General features: G+C 40.8%; 1 protein-coding gene across 7 annotated transcripts in view; it reads left to right on the top strand.

Annotated features, from left to right (window-relative positions):
* The window catches only part of ulk2 (unc-51 like autophagy activating kinase 2), a 92,916-nt gene that overhangs the window by 39,383 nt on the left and 39,153 nt on the right, over positions 1–14,380 (top strand). For all 7 annotated transcript variants that reach the window (XM_055657639.1, XM_055657642.1, XM_055657636.1 and 4 more), the window contains 7 exons: positions 2,470–2,543; positions 5,450–5,551; positions 7,230–7,288; positions 8,351–8,433; positions 9,717–9,767; positions 12,038–12,132; positions 13,696–13,867. In XM_055657639.1, coding sequence (XP_055513614.1) covers positions 2,470–2,543; positions 5,450–5,551; positions 7,230–7,288; positions 8,351–8,433; positions 9,717–9,767; positions 12,038–12,132; positions 13,696–13,867 — 636 coding nt within the window. The remainder of the gene's footprint in view (positions 1–2,469; positions 2,544–5,449; positions 5,552–7,229; positions 7,289–8,350; positions 8,434–9,716; positions 9,768–12,037; positions 12,133–13,695; positions 13,868–14,380) is intronic.

The raw sequence follows: 14,380 nt of genomic DNA, 5'->3' as shown, positions 1-14,380 counted from the left end.
ATAAATATACAAACGGTTACACTGCTTTTAAATCACACATTTCACACGTGACCAAATGTGAGCTACTCACGTTTTGCAGCAAAAATTTTAGGCATCAGAAAACCAGATAAATTATAAAAATCATGAACAAAGCTGGCTTATGGCTTATATAGAGTTATTTGATTGCAAAATTAATGTGATCTTTCTGGTAAAAATTAGCCTAAGGATTTGATGAAATCCTGCTTGAAAAATGGTGCAAAAAAAGGCAAGAAACCATTTTCTTTGTAAAAACAGATTTATTTATTTTTTCTTCATCTCATTATTTTGGATACACGCCATGATCTATACTATTTAAAATACAGGATATGAAATAATGGGATTACTACATAAAAAAAACGGCATTTCTCCAGCCTTTTTGTCTACCTAGGTAAATAACCTAGAAGTTTCGGAGACCTTCAGTTTCACTGTTGTATTTACGGAAACACCCATATGTATATGGATACGCAGTGAATGGAGGGATATGAGTTATGTGCGGGTAGATAAGTGGTGGTCTTGGCATCGTGTTCGGCACAGACATTGTGGGCCAAAGGCCTGATCATGTGCCATATTGTTCTGACTGATGATTGAAAGATACAGCGTGGAAACAGGCCCTTTCACCCACTGAGTCCACACCGAGCATCGATCAAACATTCACACTAGTTTTATGTGATCGCATTTTTTCGCATTCAGTCCCCTCACATTGGGTGTAATTTAGAGAGGCCAATTAACCTACAAACGTGCACGTCTTTGGGATGTGGGAGGAAACCCACGGGGTCACGGAGAACCTGCAAACAACACACAGACAGCACTGAGGTCAGGATCAAACCCGGGTCTCGGGCACTGTGAGGCAGCAACTGTACCCGCTGCGCCACAGTGCCGCCCAGCTGGCTGTTCTATGTAGCGAGAAGGTGCCAAATTCATTTTACTTGCATTTTATGTGTAATGTGACGAATAAAACTGATTGTGATTGTGAAATGCTTACGACCCATGGATGAGGAGGAATAGACTTGAACCTCGCTCTTGTTTCGTGTCGAATGGCTGTTGCTGGAAAGCATTAGCATTATCTGCTGATTCAGCAAGACTGCTGGTCCAACAACTTTGTGACATTGCTTTCCAGGCTGTCTCCCATGACAAATGGTTCTGGGGAAAAGTTATGAATACCGTATTGCTGGCCCCCATGAGTACTCAAGATATTTAAGAGGATTAACTCGTTTTGTTAAAATCACAAAATAGGAACACATGGTTTGACATTAATGTGAGTGGGGGAGGGATTTGATCCAGATCTACTGTGAGAACTTGGCACAAGCATTTTAATTATTTATTCTTTGCTGCACCATACATTCCCATGGAATGTTCCAAAAATTCATCCATCAGGCTGAACAATTCCAAGCATGTTATTTTCAACTTTTGCTGAACGGCAAGTGTGAATGTGTTGGTGGTATAAGCACCCTGATGGAAAGAACACACTCATCCAATACTAAGCAATGTCATGCTCCACTTATGGCAATCATTTGGTAAACAGACTAATTCGGTCCATATTAGATTCACTAAAATACCAGACTGTATTTTAAGTCTCCATTTTAACAAAGCTCCAAGTCACTTGCCAAAGATACTCACTTGTCCTCTTGGACAGGCTTTGCATTTCCAGTATTTTTTCTGTTTTTATTCAAATTGAGTTTTTTTAAATCTGGCTTCATGATGCTTATTTCCTGGCACCGTCCAATAACTCAAGACCGATTTCTTAAAAGGGTAATGCTTACTGAGCAGATTTGAATAAAGCTGCTTTAAATGTGCAGCTTTGTTATTGCTTTATTTTTTTTAATGCAGCAATCATTATTTTTTCATCATTTTTATGTATTTGTTCACATTTTCATTGTACTTGAAATGCTGATGTTAAATATTAACTGAACTAAAATGCAAGGGTTTTTATTTAATATATCTCTAGTCTTATATGGGTGGAGCTGAGAACAAGTAAAGGATGATCACCTTGTTGGGGGTGTACTACAGACCCCCAAAAAGTCAACGGGAATTAGAAGAATAAATGTGCAGGTCAAATAATGTTGTTGTAGTAGGGGATTTTAGAGGACATACATTCAAGGTGAAGGGGAAAAGATTTAATAAGAATCCCAAGGGGTAACTTCTTCACACAAAGGGTGGTGGGTGTATGGAACAAGCTGCCAGAGAAGGTAGTTGAGGCTGGGACTATCCCATCGTTTAAGAAATAGTTGGACAGGTACATGGATAGGACAGGTTTGGAGGGATATGGACCAAGCACAGGCAAGTGGGACTAGGGTCGCTGGGACATTGTTGGCTGGTGTGGGCGAGTTGGGCCGAAGGACCTGTTTCCACACTGTATCACTCTATGACTATGAATACAGTTATTGTTGTTTTTAAAAAAAATGCTCAAATCAGTTTAAGTGTTGCAGTACTTTTCTTTATATTTCTCTGCAGCTGATTTTGGCTTTGCCCGGTATTTGCAGAGTAACATGATGGCTGCCACTCTCTGTGGTTCACCCATGTACATGGTGAGTAAAGAATCTGTCTAAGCAGATGGAGATTGCATAATATCATGTACCACTCTACCTTATGATTAAGCAATTCTGTGCACTTGATTTTACATTCAGGTGCTTCTGTGCTTGTATATATTTTCAAGCCTCCTTATCCCCTTTGGGTATCAAGAAATCTGTGAGAAGGTGTTACGCACTCATTGTATACCTTTGCTCATTTGGTTCCAGAGAGTTAAACATCATGTACCGAAGATTATTCATTCTTGCAGGGCATGTGTAATGTTTCTCTGGGCAGTAGAGAATTATAAAAATGACAGAAATGGTGAGGATATGAATTAGCCAGTTTATTGCAGGGGATCCTGGCAATTGATTGAACATATGTGGAAGCAGCTGGAGTAAGCCATATGGCCTTTTAGTCTTGCTGTTTGATTCAGTAAGATCAGAGATAATCCTGTACCCCTGGTTCACCTTCTCATCTGATCTACAATTTCCACTATATTTTTTGATATAAGAAATTAATCAGCCTTGAATCTACAGGGCGATCAAGCATTCAGAGTCCTATAGTGGAATTTTAAAGAATCCGAACGCAATGAGTAAAGGACTTTCTGCTTGTCCCAGCCTGAGATAATTGACCAGTGATCATGTAGTTACTCCAGATTCTTCAGTGTGAATAAACTGTCTCGGGTACTTATCCCGTCTGTCATTCTGTGAACCTTCTTGGTTAGAACTCTCATCCTTCCAAACTCCAATGAGTGCAGGCCAGGCATACGCAATGACTCGTTCTAGATTAAACCTCCTGCACCCACACACAACTGACTGACTTCATCCACTTCACCACCAACTTCCATCCGGCACTCCAATACACCTGGAACATTTCTGACACTTGCCTATCATTCCTTGACCTCACCATCTCCATCGCAGGGGACAGACTTCTGACCGACATACACTACAAACCCACTGACTCACATGGCTATCTGGACTACACGTCTTCCCACCCTGCCCCCTGTAAAGACTCCATCCCCTACTCCCAATTCCTCCGCCTACGCCGCATCTGTTCCCAGGATGAGACGTTCCACACCAGGGCATCGGAAATGTCCTCGCTCTTCAGGGAACGGGGATTCCCCTCCTCCACCATAGATGAGGCTCGCACCAGGGTCTCTTTCATACCCCGCAACACTGCTCTCTCTCCCCATCCCCACACTCGCAACAAGGGCAGAGTCCCCCTAGTCCTCACCTTTCACCCCACCAGCCGGCAAATACACCAAATAATCCTCTGCCATTTCCGCCACCTCCAACGTGACCCCACCACTCGCCACATCTTCCCATCTCCCCCATGTCTGTCTTCCGCAAAGACCGCTCCCTCCGCAACTCCCTTGTCAATTCTTCCCTTCCCTCCCGTACCACCCCCTCCCCAGGCACTTTCCGTTGCAACCGTAAGAAATGCAACACCTGTCCCTTCACCTCCCCCCTCGACTCCATTCAAGGACCCAAGCAGTCGTTCCAGGTGCGACAAAGGTTCACCTGTATCTCCTCCAACCTCATCTACTGCATCCTCTGCTCTAGATGTCAGCTGATTTACATCGGTGAGACTAAGCAGAGGTTGGGCGATCGTTTCGCCGAACACCTCCGCTCAGTCCGCAATAACCTACCTGAACTCCTGGTGGCTCAGCACTTCAACTCCCCCTCCCATTCCCAATCCGACCTCTCTGTCCTGGGTCTCCTCCATTGCCAGAGTAAGCAACACCAGAAATTGGAGCAACAGCACCTCATATTCCGCCTCGGTCGCTTGCGTCCGGATGGCATGAACATTGAATTCTCCCAATTTTGCTAGCCCTTGCTGTCTCCTCCCCTTCCTTAAACCTTGAGCTGTCTCCTCCCATCCCCCCCGCCCTCGGGCTCCTCCTCCTCCCTTTTTCCTTCCTTCTCCCCCCTACTCAGTCTGAAGAAGGGTTTCGGCCCGAAACGTCGCCTATGTCCTTCGCTCCATAGATGCTGCTGCACCCGCTGAGTTTCTTAAACATTTTTGTGTACCTTCGATCTTCCAGCATCTGCAGTTCCTTCTTGAATACTTTTTTTGAACTGTGCACTTCACTTTACATTTTTTTTTTTTGCCCACTTAACATGCCCGTGCCTCTTTGAAGACTCTTTGCTTGCTGCTCACAACGGCACCAGGCTTTGCTGGCATCAGCAAACTTTGCATTTAAGTGATTCATTCAGATTCCGAATGAACGAGGGCCTTAGTAACAGCTTGCCAGTGTGAATAAGACTCTTTATTCCCCGTCTCTGTGCTTCAACCAATCCTCACTCTCCTTTCAGCATTTTACTCTATTTTGCCTAGCAACCTTCTATGAGATACAAAATGCCCTTTAAAATGCCCAGAGCATCCATGAATTCCAATTAATCTTCCATCTTCTTTACATCCTCAAAACAAAACCTCTTGCATTTGTTGACCGCAGTTCAAAAAGTGTTGATCTTGTTAGTGATATTATTTTCATATATGTTTGTGATAAGGTTATCACATCCATAATAGTTTTCAGTATATTAACTGGAATTAGGCAAACTTGGCTACAGATCCCTACTTTCCTTTGCTCTACTTCCTTGGTAAAACATTGCTACATTTTCTATTTTCCAATGTACGTGGGACTATTCCTGAATCTGAGGGATGATGAACAAAAGTTTTTTTTTCTCTAAATTGCAATAGATATTCCACAAGATTATTAAATGATTAGAATATGAAAGGGGAATCTGCGAATCTTTAACCATTAACTATGTATTCATGACATGAAAGTAATTTCCGATTGGAAAACATACTATACCTGATGCAAGGTTTTTCAGGTGTTCATAATTGAGGGTAAGTTGGTGACTGTAATAATGTTTAAGAACTCGTTCTTCTTTGCTACTATTGTTCTTTTGGTTTGTTTCAGGCACCTGAGGTTATCATGTCACAGCACTACGATGCCAAGGCAGACCTCTGGAGTATAGGCACTGTGGTATTTCAGTGTCTTGTTGGCAAGCCTCCTTTCCAGGTACGTACCAAGAAGATGAATGGATTATACCATTTATTGATTTGGACTTTTTTTTTAAGTGATCTGGGCTAGTTGGTGGGAAACAGTTTCAAAATCCCATTATCTGTGGGGCGGTACGGTGGTGCAGCGGTAGAGTTGCTGTCTTACAGCACCAGAGACCAGGGTTCAATCATGACCGCGGGTGCTGTCTGTATGGAGTTTGTACATTCTCCCAGTGACCTGCGTGGATTTTCTCCGGGTGCTCCGGTTTCCTCCCAAACTCCAAAGACGTACCGGTGTGTAAGTTAATTGGCTTTGGTAATATTGTAAATTGTCCCTAGTGTGTGTAGGGTAGTGTGCGGATCGCCGGTCGGCGTGGACTGAGTAGGCCAAAGAACCTGTTGCCATGCTGTATCTCAAAACAAAACTAAATTTGTCTTGTTGGGAGGTACTTCCAGATACTTTGGGAATATTGGAAATAGTATAACTTAAAATGACCACATTTTTATATTTGAATTCATGGGGACAAAGAAAAACAATACAAATGTAGAGCAGAGCAATATTTGTTGTTAAAAGAGACATGATATTTTGCATAAGAGAAATGGCCCCTTCAAGCGCAACTAAAAAGTGACTGTTACCGTTGTGCCAGTTATTCAAATTAATCTTGTGTTTTTGGCAGGCAGCTTTGCTTCTGGAGGTCATTCACTGTAAAATACTGACATAAGTTGAGAACACCTTCCCGAGAAGATGCAGATACTCTCAAGGCAGGGAGTGAGAAAGGATTAATATTACAGAGCATCAGTAGCTGAAGATATACTTGGTTTAGTGAGGTGCATTGGTGTGCAGGGGAGATGCTATCTTGCTCATCAGTAAGGTGGAATGACAGTACATATTTTGATAAGTGTATCAACTTTTATGAGGCGGCTAAAAAATATTTGTATTAAATTTTTATATTACCATGTGCACCGCAGAAAAAGGAATAAAATAACCTTTTAAAAATATTTTTGCACACTTCTTCAGGATAAAGCAAATTAACATCAACTGACTGACATCAGAAGTGGGTCGTGTAACCAGACTATGAATATAGCTATTCGTGCATCATTGGATAAACTGATCAGTGTTTTAGATTGTAGAATATGTGACGCATCTTCATGGTATTGTGGACACAAGGAGGGACTCAGTGGGTCAGGCAGCATCCTTTTTCATTTAGAGATACAGCATGGAAACATGCCCTTCAGCCACCAAGTCCACACAACCTCTGTTCAGACCAGTTCTATGTTAGCCCACTGTCTCATCTACTACCTACGCCAATTAACCTGTAAACCCGCACGTCTTTGGGATGTGAGAGGAAACCGTAGCACCTGGAGCAAACCCTCTGTCACAGGGTGAACATGCAAACTCCCTACACACACACTGCGCGCGCACACACACACACACACACACACACACACACCCCCCCCCAAACCCCCGGGTCGCTGGCACTGTGAAGCATCAGCTCCACCAGCTGCGCCATTGTGCTGCCCCATACTTAGTATAAGGGAGGGCTCCCATACAAAGTATCGCCTGTCCATTCCTTCCACAGATGCTGCCAGACCCACTGAGCTCCTCCAGAACTTTGTGTTTTGCTTTTCATGGTATTGTCCTCTTGAGTTACCTAAATCAGAATTTACCTTCTGACACTGGAATCTCTTTCTTGCAGGCAAACAGCCCACAGGATTTAAGGCTCTTCTATGAGAAGAACAAGAGTCTAGTCCCCAAGTGAGTGGGTGCCTACTTTATCATTCCTTCTTTTATCAATAATGTTAACCTAGGCGTTGGTGAAGGACCATTTTGTTTTTCTCACAAATGCGATTGGGGAACAGTACAAGTTGGGTCTCTATGGAAAATACCAGACCAGCTCTGGATTTTAAGAATGGGACGTCGACCAATTTTATGTTATGGTTTTGGAAGAATTGTCTGCGGGTTTGTTTACAGAACTTGAATGAACAAAAAATATTGATCTTGATTTTGCGTCCAGTGGCAAAACAACTCGCCAGCCGACCTCCAGGCATCTTTCCAACACCGATCTAGCCATCATCGCCCTTTAGAGTGAAGCTCACCCATTCTGGTGTCTCTTGCTGCAATGATGCAGTTCATCGGTATCCCATCAATGAGCAAAAAACATCTGCAAGTTAGCTGGATAGCCAGTCATATTGGGAAATGCTCAGTTACTCCAATGTTAGCCCACGAATTAACATTATGTTGCTGTCGTTTATCCTTTGTTAAAAATGTTAAACTTGTCAAATTCTCTAACTCCAAGATATTACAGTTTGAAACATCTCCATTGAGCAGGCAGATTGTAAATGCTCCCACCAGCATTATGCCCTAACTTTCATTTAAGTAGCACTCTCCAAACTGCAACATTTGAGTTTTTCCAATACTTTGCATCTTCCACCTTTGAGATCTTTCTACGTGATTTTGTTCATTTGAATCAAATTGTGTGGAGTTCTTTACCACAAACCAGAATTTCCATACTCTACATAAAACTGTTAAATCTAAAGGCAGAAGCTTTGCTATCATCAGCTTTTATTGATCCATTTAATTGGAGAACGCTAATCAGGTGCTGATGTCCTTTCTAAAATGGGGAGAAAGCATATTTTGATTGACTGAGAAATTAACCAATAATTGTTGCGTAGTGATAACTTGTGGTGACCCTTACTTAGAACATTAATTTGCCCCACAGTTATATTAAAGTGCCCACGTGCTTATTTTTTTTACTTTCTGGTCTGGAATAATTAATTTTTGTTTTCAATTGGTGATGTTGATTCATTTCTCAAACAGCATCCCCAGTGAAACTTCTGCTCATCTGGGTGGGCTACTACTCAGTTTGCTTCAGAGAAACCAGAAGGACAGAATGGATTTTGGTGAGTTGTTAGTTTTTTAAAAACTCATCTGTTATTATTAGCTGCAGTGTTGTGGGTTCAGCAGATGTCAATTCAACCTGTATGTTTCTGTATTTTGCCCTTGGATCTTCAGTTGTTAAACCTACCTGCTTGGCTTGATTGGCTTCAGGTCATCTGGTATGAAGAACTTTTTCAAGATCTTCAAAGTCAAGAATATTTTCATATGCACAAGTATTTTGAAGCACAGATACAGTGAAAACCTTGCTTGCAACTGCATATAGAATCTCAAAATATTTCACTGGTCACTCCTGTGCTCTCAGGATCAATGCTGCCCTTCTGTCCATTGATATCTTCATTTTAACATTATTGACTTTGTTTTCCAACTCCTTGACCTTAAACCTCCTCCAACTTTCCAATCCTCCAAGGTCTTTATGGTCCCGCAATTCTGGGCTTGTGCATCTTCCATTGTCTTCACTTGATCATGGAGACCATGCTTTCAGCTGTCTGAACTACATGATCTGGAATCTCCTTCCTAAACCTCGTGAAGACGTGAAAGGTCACATTGGATCAAACTTTGTTATCAACCAGTTTTAACTTGGGAAAACCTCTGAAGGCATTCCAAAGCAACACTATGGAGTAAAGTTTGACACCAAACCACATTTTGGGACAGGTAACCAAAAGGTTGGTCAATGGGTAGTTGTTGAGGAGCATCTTAAAGTAGGAGTGGCTTGATTTTTTCGCAATGTTAAAATTGCTACATAAAAGTTAGCGCCTATATTGTAACGTACTGACAAATTAGTTTATATGCCATCATTATGATTTACATAATTATTGAGAAGAAACAGATTTTCACCCACATCCATAGATTTTATTCTTGTCTTGGGTTGGGATAAGTCCTAGCGGGACCCTTACTGCTTGCATGTTAACTTGTATGCAGGCACATTTAGGCCATGCATAGTGGGAACCCACCTGCATGAATAACGTTGCTTTCTTTGAGAATCCTGCCTACCAGTATCAGAGCTCATATATTCTTAATTGAAATTAACTTGGTAGTTAAAATGGAAGTTCTTACAATTTCTATATAGGAAAAAGTAATTTTAAACTTCATTCTTTAATCCTTTCCAACTTCATTGGAAAGTAAATATTTTAGCAGCACCCTTTTGCCAAATGTTTAAGAACTCATTTATAGTTTGCAGCATTTATTCACTGAAATCTGCTCACAGGAATGGGAGACTATTGTAAACTTCCAGAATTACAGAACGTCAAGGAAGAAATATTGACAAACCTTTTTTTTGGTTTTGTAGAAATGTTCTTTAACCATCCTTTCATGGATCAGGCATCATCGGTGAAAAAATGTAAGTCTTACTTTATTTATCAAAATTTGTAAGCAGCTTTTACTATAATCTAGAAAGGTAATCACTGTTCTGACACCTTTGGTCAAAAAGGACAGATAATACCACAGCTAAATGCTAAATTCCATTTCGCAATGAAGAATGACCTGTGCTTCTTTCATTTAGTTTAATGAAAATTAGTGCACTGTATCGATTGAACTTTGTATCTCAGTCTGAAATGGCAAGTGTTTATCCCAGATCACATTATCCTTCAACCTTATCTGATTTATATCCAAATTCTTAGAATATATGTTGTGACCTTGTGCCTCCGGCATTGCTGCTTCATCTATCACAATCAATAGCAATCATTCAAAAGCAGTGACCTTATCTTGATACTGACTTGGGTGTTCTGTGAGAGGCTCTCTTCAGATTGAGGAAGTGGGGTGGTTGGTTGGATGATAAGATAGGTTATAGACTAAATATACTGATGGTAACAATCTGAGATTCACCGTAGTTTACATCTAATTATATGAGAAATTAATCAAGAATAATATTTCAGGCTTTTGCCAGTTGTTCATTGGTGTTTAATTATATTTATTTGTTTTTCTCTTGGCTCACATTGGGCAATTCACTGGCTACGGTTTAACTAAACTTTGTTTTCAGCCAATAAAATTGTAGCAGCTGATTTGGTCACTTCATGAATGGAAGTTGGTTAGTGTAGTTTAGTTTATTGTTATCACGTGTACTGAAGTACAGTGAAAAGCTTTTGTTTGCCTGCTATACAGTCAAGGAAAAGACTACACATGATTATAATCAAGTCGTCCACAGTGCACAGATAAAGGATAAAGTGTACAACATTTAGTGCAAGAAAATGTCTGATTAAAGATAGTTCAAAAGTTAATGCTGCTGTTGAAATAAAGATTTGAAAGCGTGAAACGATTGTAATGGATAATAGCAGAACCTCTTCTGGCGAGCAAGGAGTTTGCCACGCTCCAGCTTCGGTGTTTTTTGTTGGTTAGCTTTGAAGCCCTAAACTGTACTAAAGTCAGAGGTTACTGGCCTAATGAGAACTTGGATAATCAATCAGTACCTGAAGCTAGACACAAAATGCTGGAGTAACTCAGCGGGACAGGCAGCATCTCTGGAGGGAAGGAATGGGTGACATTTCGGGTCGAGGCCCCTCTTCAGACTTCCAGTACCTGAAGCTCTCCTGGCGGGCCGTGGGTGGCGAGGTGCCTTCCCGGCGAGCTGCAGCTTTATCCAAACAGCAAGCCTGGCTTACCAGCCACAGACCCAGGAACCCACACAGACAGGGAAGCCCAGTGAATCCCTGAAGACCGTGAATCGGAGAGAAGGATGGAGGGAATCGGCGACAGCGGCGGACACTGGACAGAAGAACCGGGGACACCAACAATCCGCACCCTGGAGGTCGGCTGCAGGAAGCAGTCCCTGGTGAACAAGGGCTGAAGAGGGAGGACGATTCACAGGATGACCCAAATGGAGGCGACGGCTGCAACGGGCCTTTGTGGCCAGCTGCAGCTGGGACTGTAAAATGGCAACACTTGCATATAGAATATGGGTTGTTCTGTTCATTCTGTACTTACCGGGAGACTGTGCTTATGTATGGTCATAGTCTTGCTGATCTATATGCAAAAAAAGTATTTCACTGTACCTTGGTGCACGTGATAATGAAGAAACCTTTGAACCACTAGTGAAAGAAACTGGATGAGTAAATCTCGTACCCACCAGAATGTTGCTTCCACCTGAACTGCTGTGTTCCTCTAGCACTTTGTATTATGTTAGAGTAATCTTTTCTATAGCCTGGAGAAGTTAATCAAATACTTAAACTATAGCTTCTGCTGATAATATTAATTAGCATTCTAACTTTGTTAAAGTAGATGCAAAATTATCAAATCCAATAATTAAATGATGGAGAAAGCAGGCAGCGAAGGGCTTATTTCACAATTACTTTCATTTTCATAATGTGCGTGATGGTCTAATGTTGCAGAGAAAAAATATCGGTCAGTTGTTATCCTCCAGCTATCAATTTTATTCATACTTCCCTTTAATTCCTAGTAAGTGACTTCAAAAGAAATAGAAGCTTTATATAATGAAAATTGTCTTTGTTTGCTCTGTCAGGATTGTCCATTTATCTTGCCCTGCTGAAGTTAGGGTGCAGTTGAATAATGTGTATGCTTCAAATCCATTTGATCAATTAAATTAGATATTCACATGCAGAGCTGTAATAGAATATAGTACTTGCATCTAATGGATTTGGATCATTCTCTCTCCAGCGTGTCCTGTCCCTGTTCCTGTGCCCACGTGCCCTGGTTCCGTGTCTGGTAGTTCTTGTGGCAGCTCTCCATCTTGTCATTTTGCCTCTCCTCCAGTAAGTAGCATTATTTATTGATGCGTTATTCCCCCAAGATCCTATCTGACGAACATTTTGTCATTAATGTCAAACAATAAATTAATGTGACCTCGTCGTACTTCATTAAGCGAACCATTCGAAACAATGTAAGTGTTACTGGCTTTCGTGCACAATTAATTCTAACAAAACAAGATTGATATTTATTTCAGTTTAAAATAAAATCACTACTTAATCCTTGGGGAATACAAAATCTCCATTGAATAGTGATATTTAACAAATGATTAACTTTAAGTTGCAGAATCAAAAATTGAACCAGGCTACAAGGCAATAATTAGCAAAATATTGGCAATAACTTTTGTAGCCCACCAAATTGTAATACCACTTTTTGGCAATATTAATTTATGTTCTAGCTAAATTTAATTTAATTACAAGTTGTGACACTGAATTCAAACTTTACTGGACCGAACAAGAGAGGGTCTGTTATTGGTGTTCCATTCAGCAAACACAAGCAAATTGGTCACACCATGTGGTATCCCAAAACAACATAGAACAGTCCAGCACAAGAACAGGCCCTTCAGTCCACAATGTCTGTGCCGAACATGATGCCAAGGCCAACTCTTATCTACTTGCACATAATCCATATCTCTCCATTCCCCGTGTATACTTATGCCTATCCAAAAGGCTCTAAAATGTCTTATCAGCCTTAATCACCACTGCAGTGCATTCCGAGCACTCACCACCCACTGTGTGTAAAAAAAAAAAAAACTTGCCCTTCACTTATCCTTTAAACTTTGCCATTTTCATCTTAAAACCTATGCCCTCTTTTGATTTTTCCATCCTCGGGGGGAGGTTCTAACTATTTATGCCACTCATAATTTTATATGCTTCAATCTGGTGTCCCAGCAATCTCCATTTGTTCCATAGAAAACAATCCAAGTCTGTCCTACCTCTGCGTAGCTAATAGACCCCCTCCCCATCCAGGTATCATTCTGGTAAAACTCCTCTGCACCCTTTCCAAAGCCTCCACATGCTTCTTGTAATGAGGTAACCAGAACAGCACGCAATATTCCAAAAATGACCTAACCAAAGTCCTCTAAAACCTAATTCATTTTGTTAATGCCGGCTGTGTCTGCAAGCTTAGCTACGTGTTTGAACGACGGAGTTCTGACAATTCTACTCACAAATCTAAATTCTGAGCTGGATACATAATCTTCCCATTCACTTTAATATAATTCATTGCCAATTAAAGTCAGATCTATACAGCACGGAAACACAATCTTTGTCCCAATATGTCCATGTCGACCAAGTTGCTTAACCTTAATCTTTCAAGGATTGCCCCAATATTGGATTATACTGCTGTGAACAGAGAAAATATGAACAAGATACACTATTCAAATTTTGCTGCATGTTTTATAACGTGATCTAAATATGCAACTGAAATCAACAAAAGATAATGGACAAAAGTTAAGATCCAAATTTGTTTTTTGCCCAAAAAGAGACTTTGCAGATAAGCTGAAATATTATTAGTGGGATTTCATGATTGTATGGTTAATAGCTTGTAACTTTTTTCCCCCCCTTCAGTCATTACCTGACATGCAACGGATACAGGAGGACACTTTGTCTTCCCCACCTTTGGGTCCTCCGAACTATCTGCAGGTTTCCAAAGATTCTGCAAGTAGTGGCAGCAAGAACTCTTCGTGTGACACGGATGACTTTGTTCTTGTTCCACATAGCATCTCTTCTGATCAGTCATGTAAGCAACTACTCTTCATTTTGTTGCTTTTGTTTCATTCGTTTTAAATCTTTAGAGACGAGGAGGGAAATCTAAGAATCCTCGAGCAGGTTGACTGCACTTCTGTTCATACTTTTTGTTTTTTATCCTCTGATCCTTTTGCAAATTTATTTTGCATTCAAGGCTAAAATGCATGGCTGCATTGAATTTAAAATACTTTATTCTAACGAGTCAGAATGTCCAAAATAGAGATCTTGCACTCTTGAATAATAAATAATTCCCTGCAAACGCAAAGTCTACCATTACTATAAATATATTGAATATCTTCATATTTGCATTCATTTTTCTGCAACGATTCGCCTCCTCCTTGCCCTTTCTGAATTTGCCATGAGTCATTTGTGCAAGGACTGAATAATTCAAATGTTTTAAAATTCAGTAGGATTTGAAATTTTTTATCATTGGATAACCAATTGGTTATCAATTGGATTTTACCAATTGGATTTGAGGATGCCATTCAATTATTTGAGCATTTGG

Source organism: Leucoraja erinacea, chromosome 28, assembly GCF_028641065.1.
Source record: "Leucoraja erinacea ecotype New England chromosome 28, Leri_hhj_1, whole genome shotgun sequence".
NCBI lineage: Eukaryota > Metazoa > Chordata > Chondrichthyes > Rajiformes > Rajidae > Leucoraja > Leucoraja erinaceus.
Note: the sequence above shows the minus strand (reverse complement) of the source record. Positions and strands in the feature narration are given on the sequence as shown.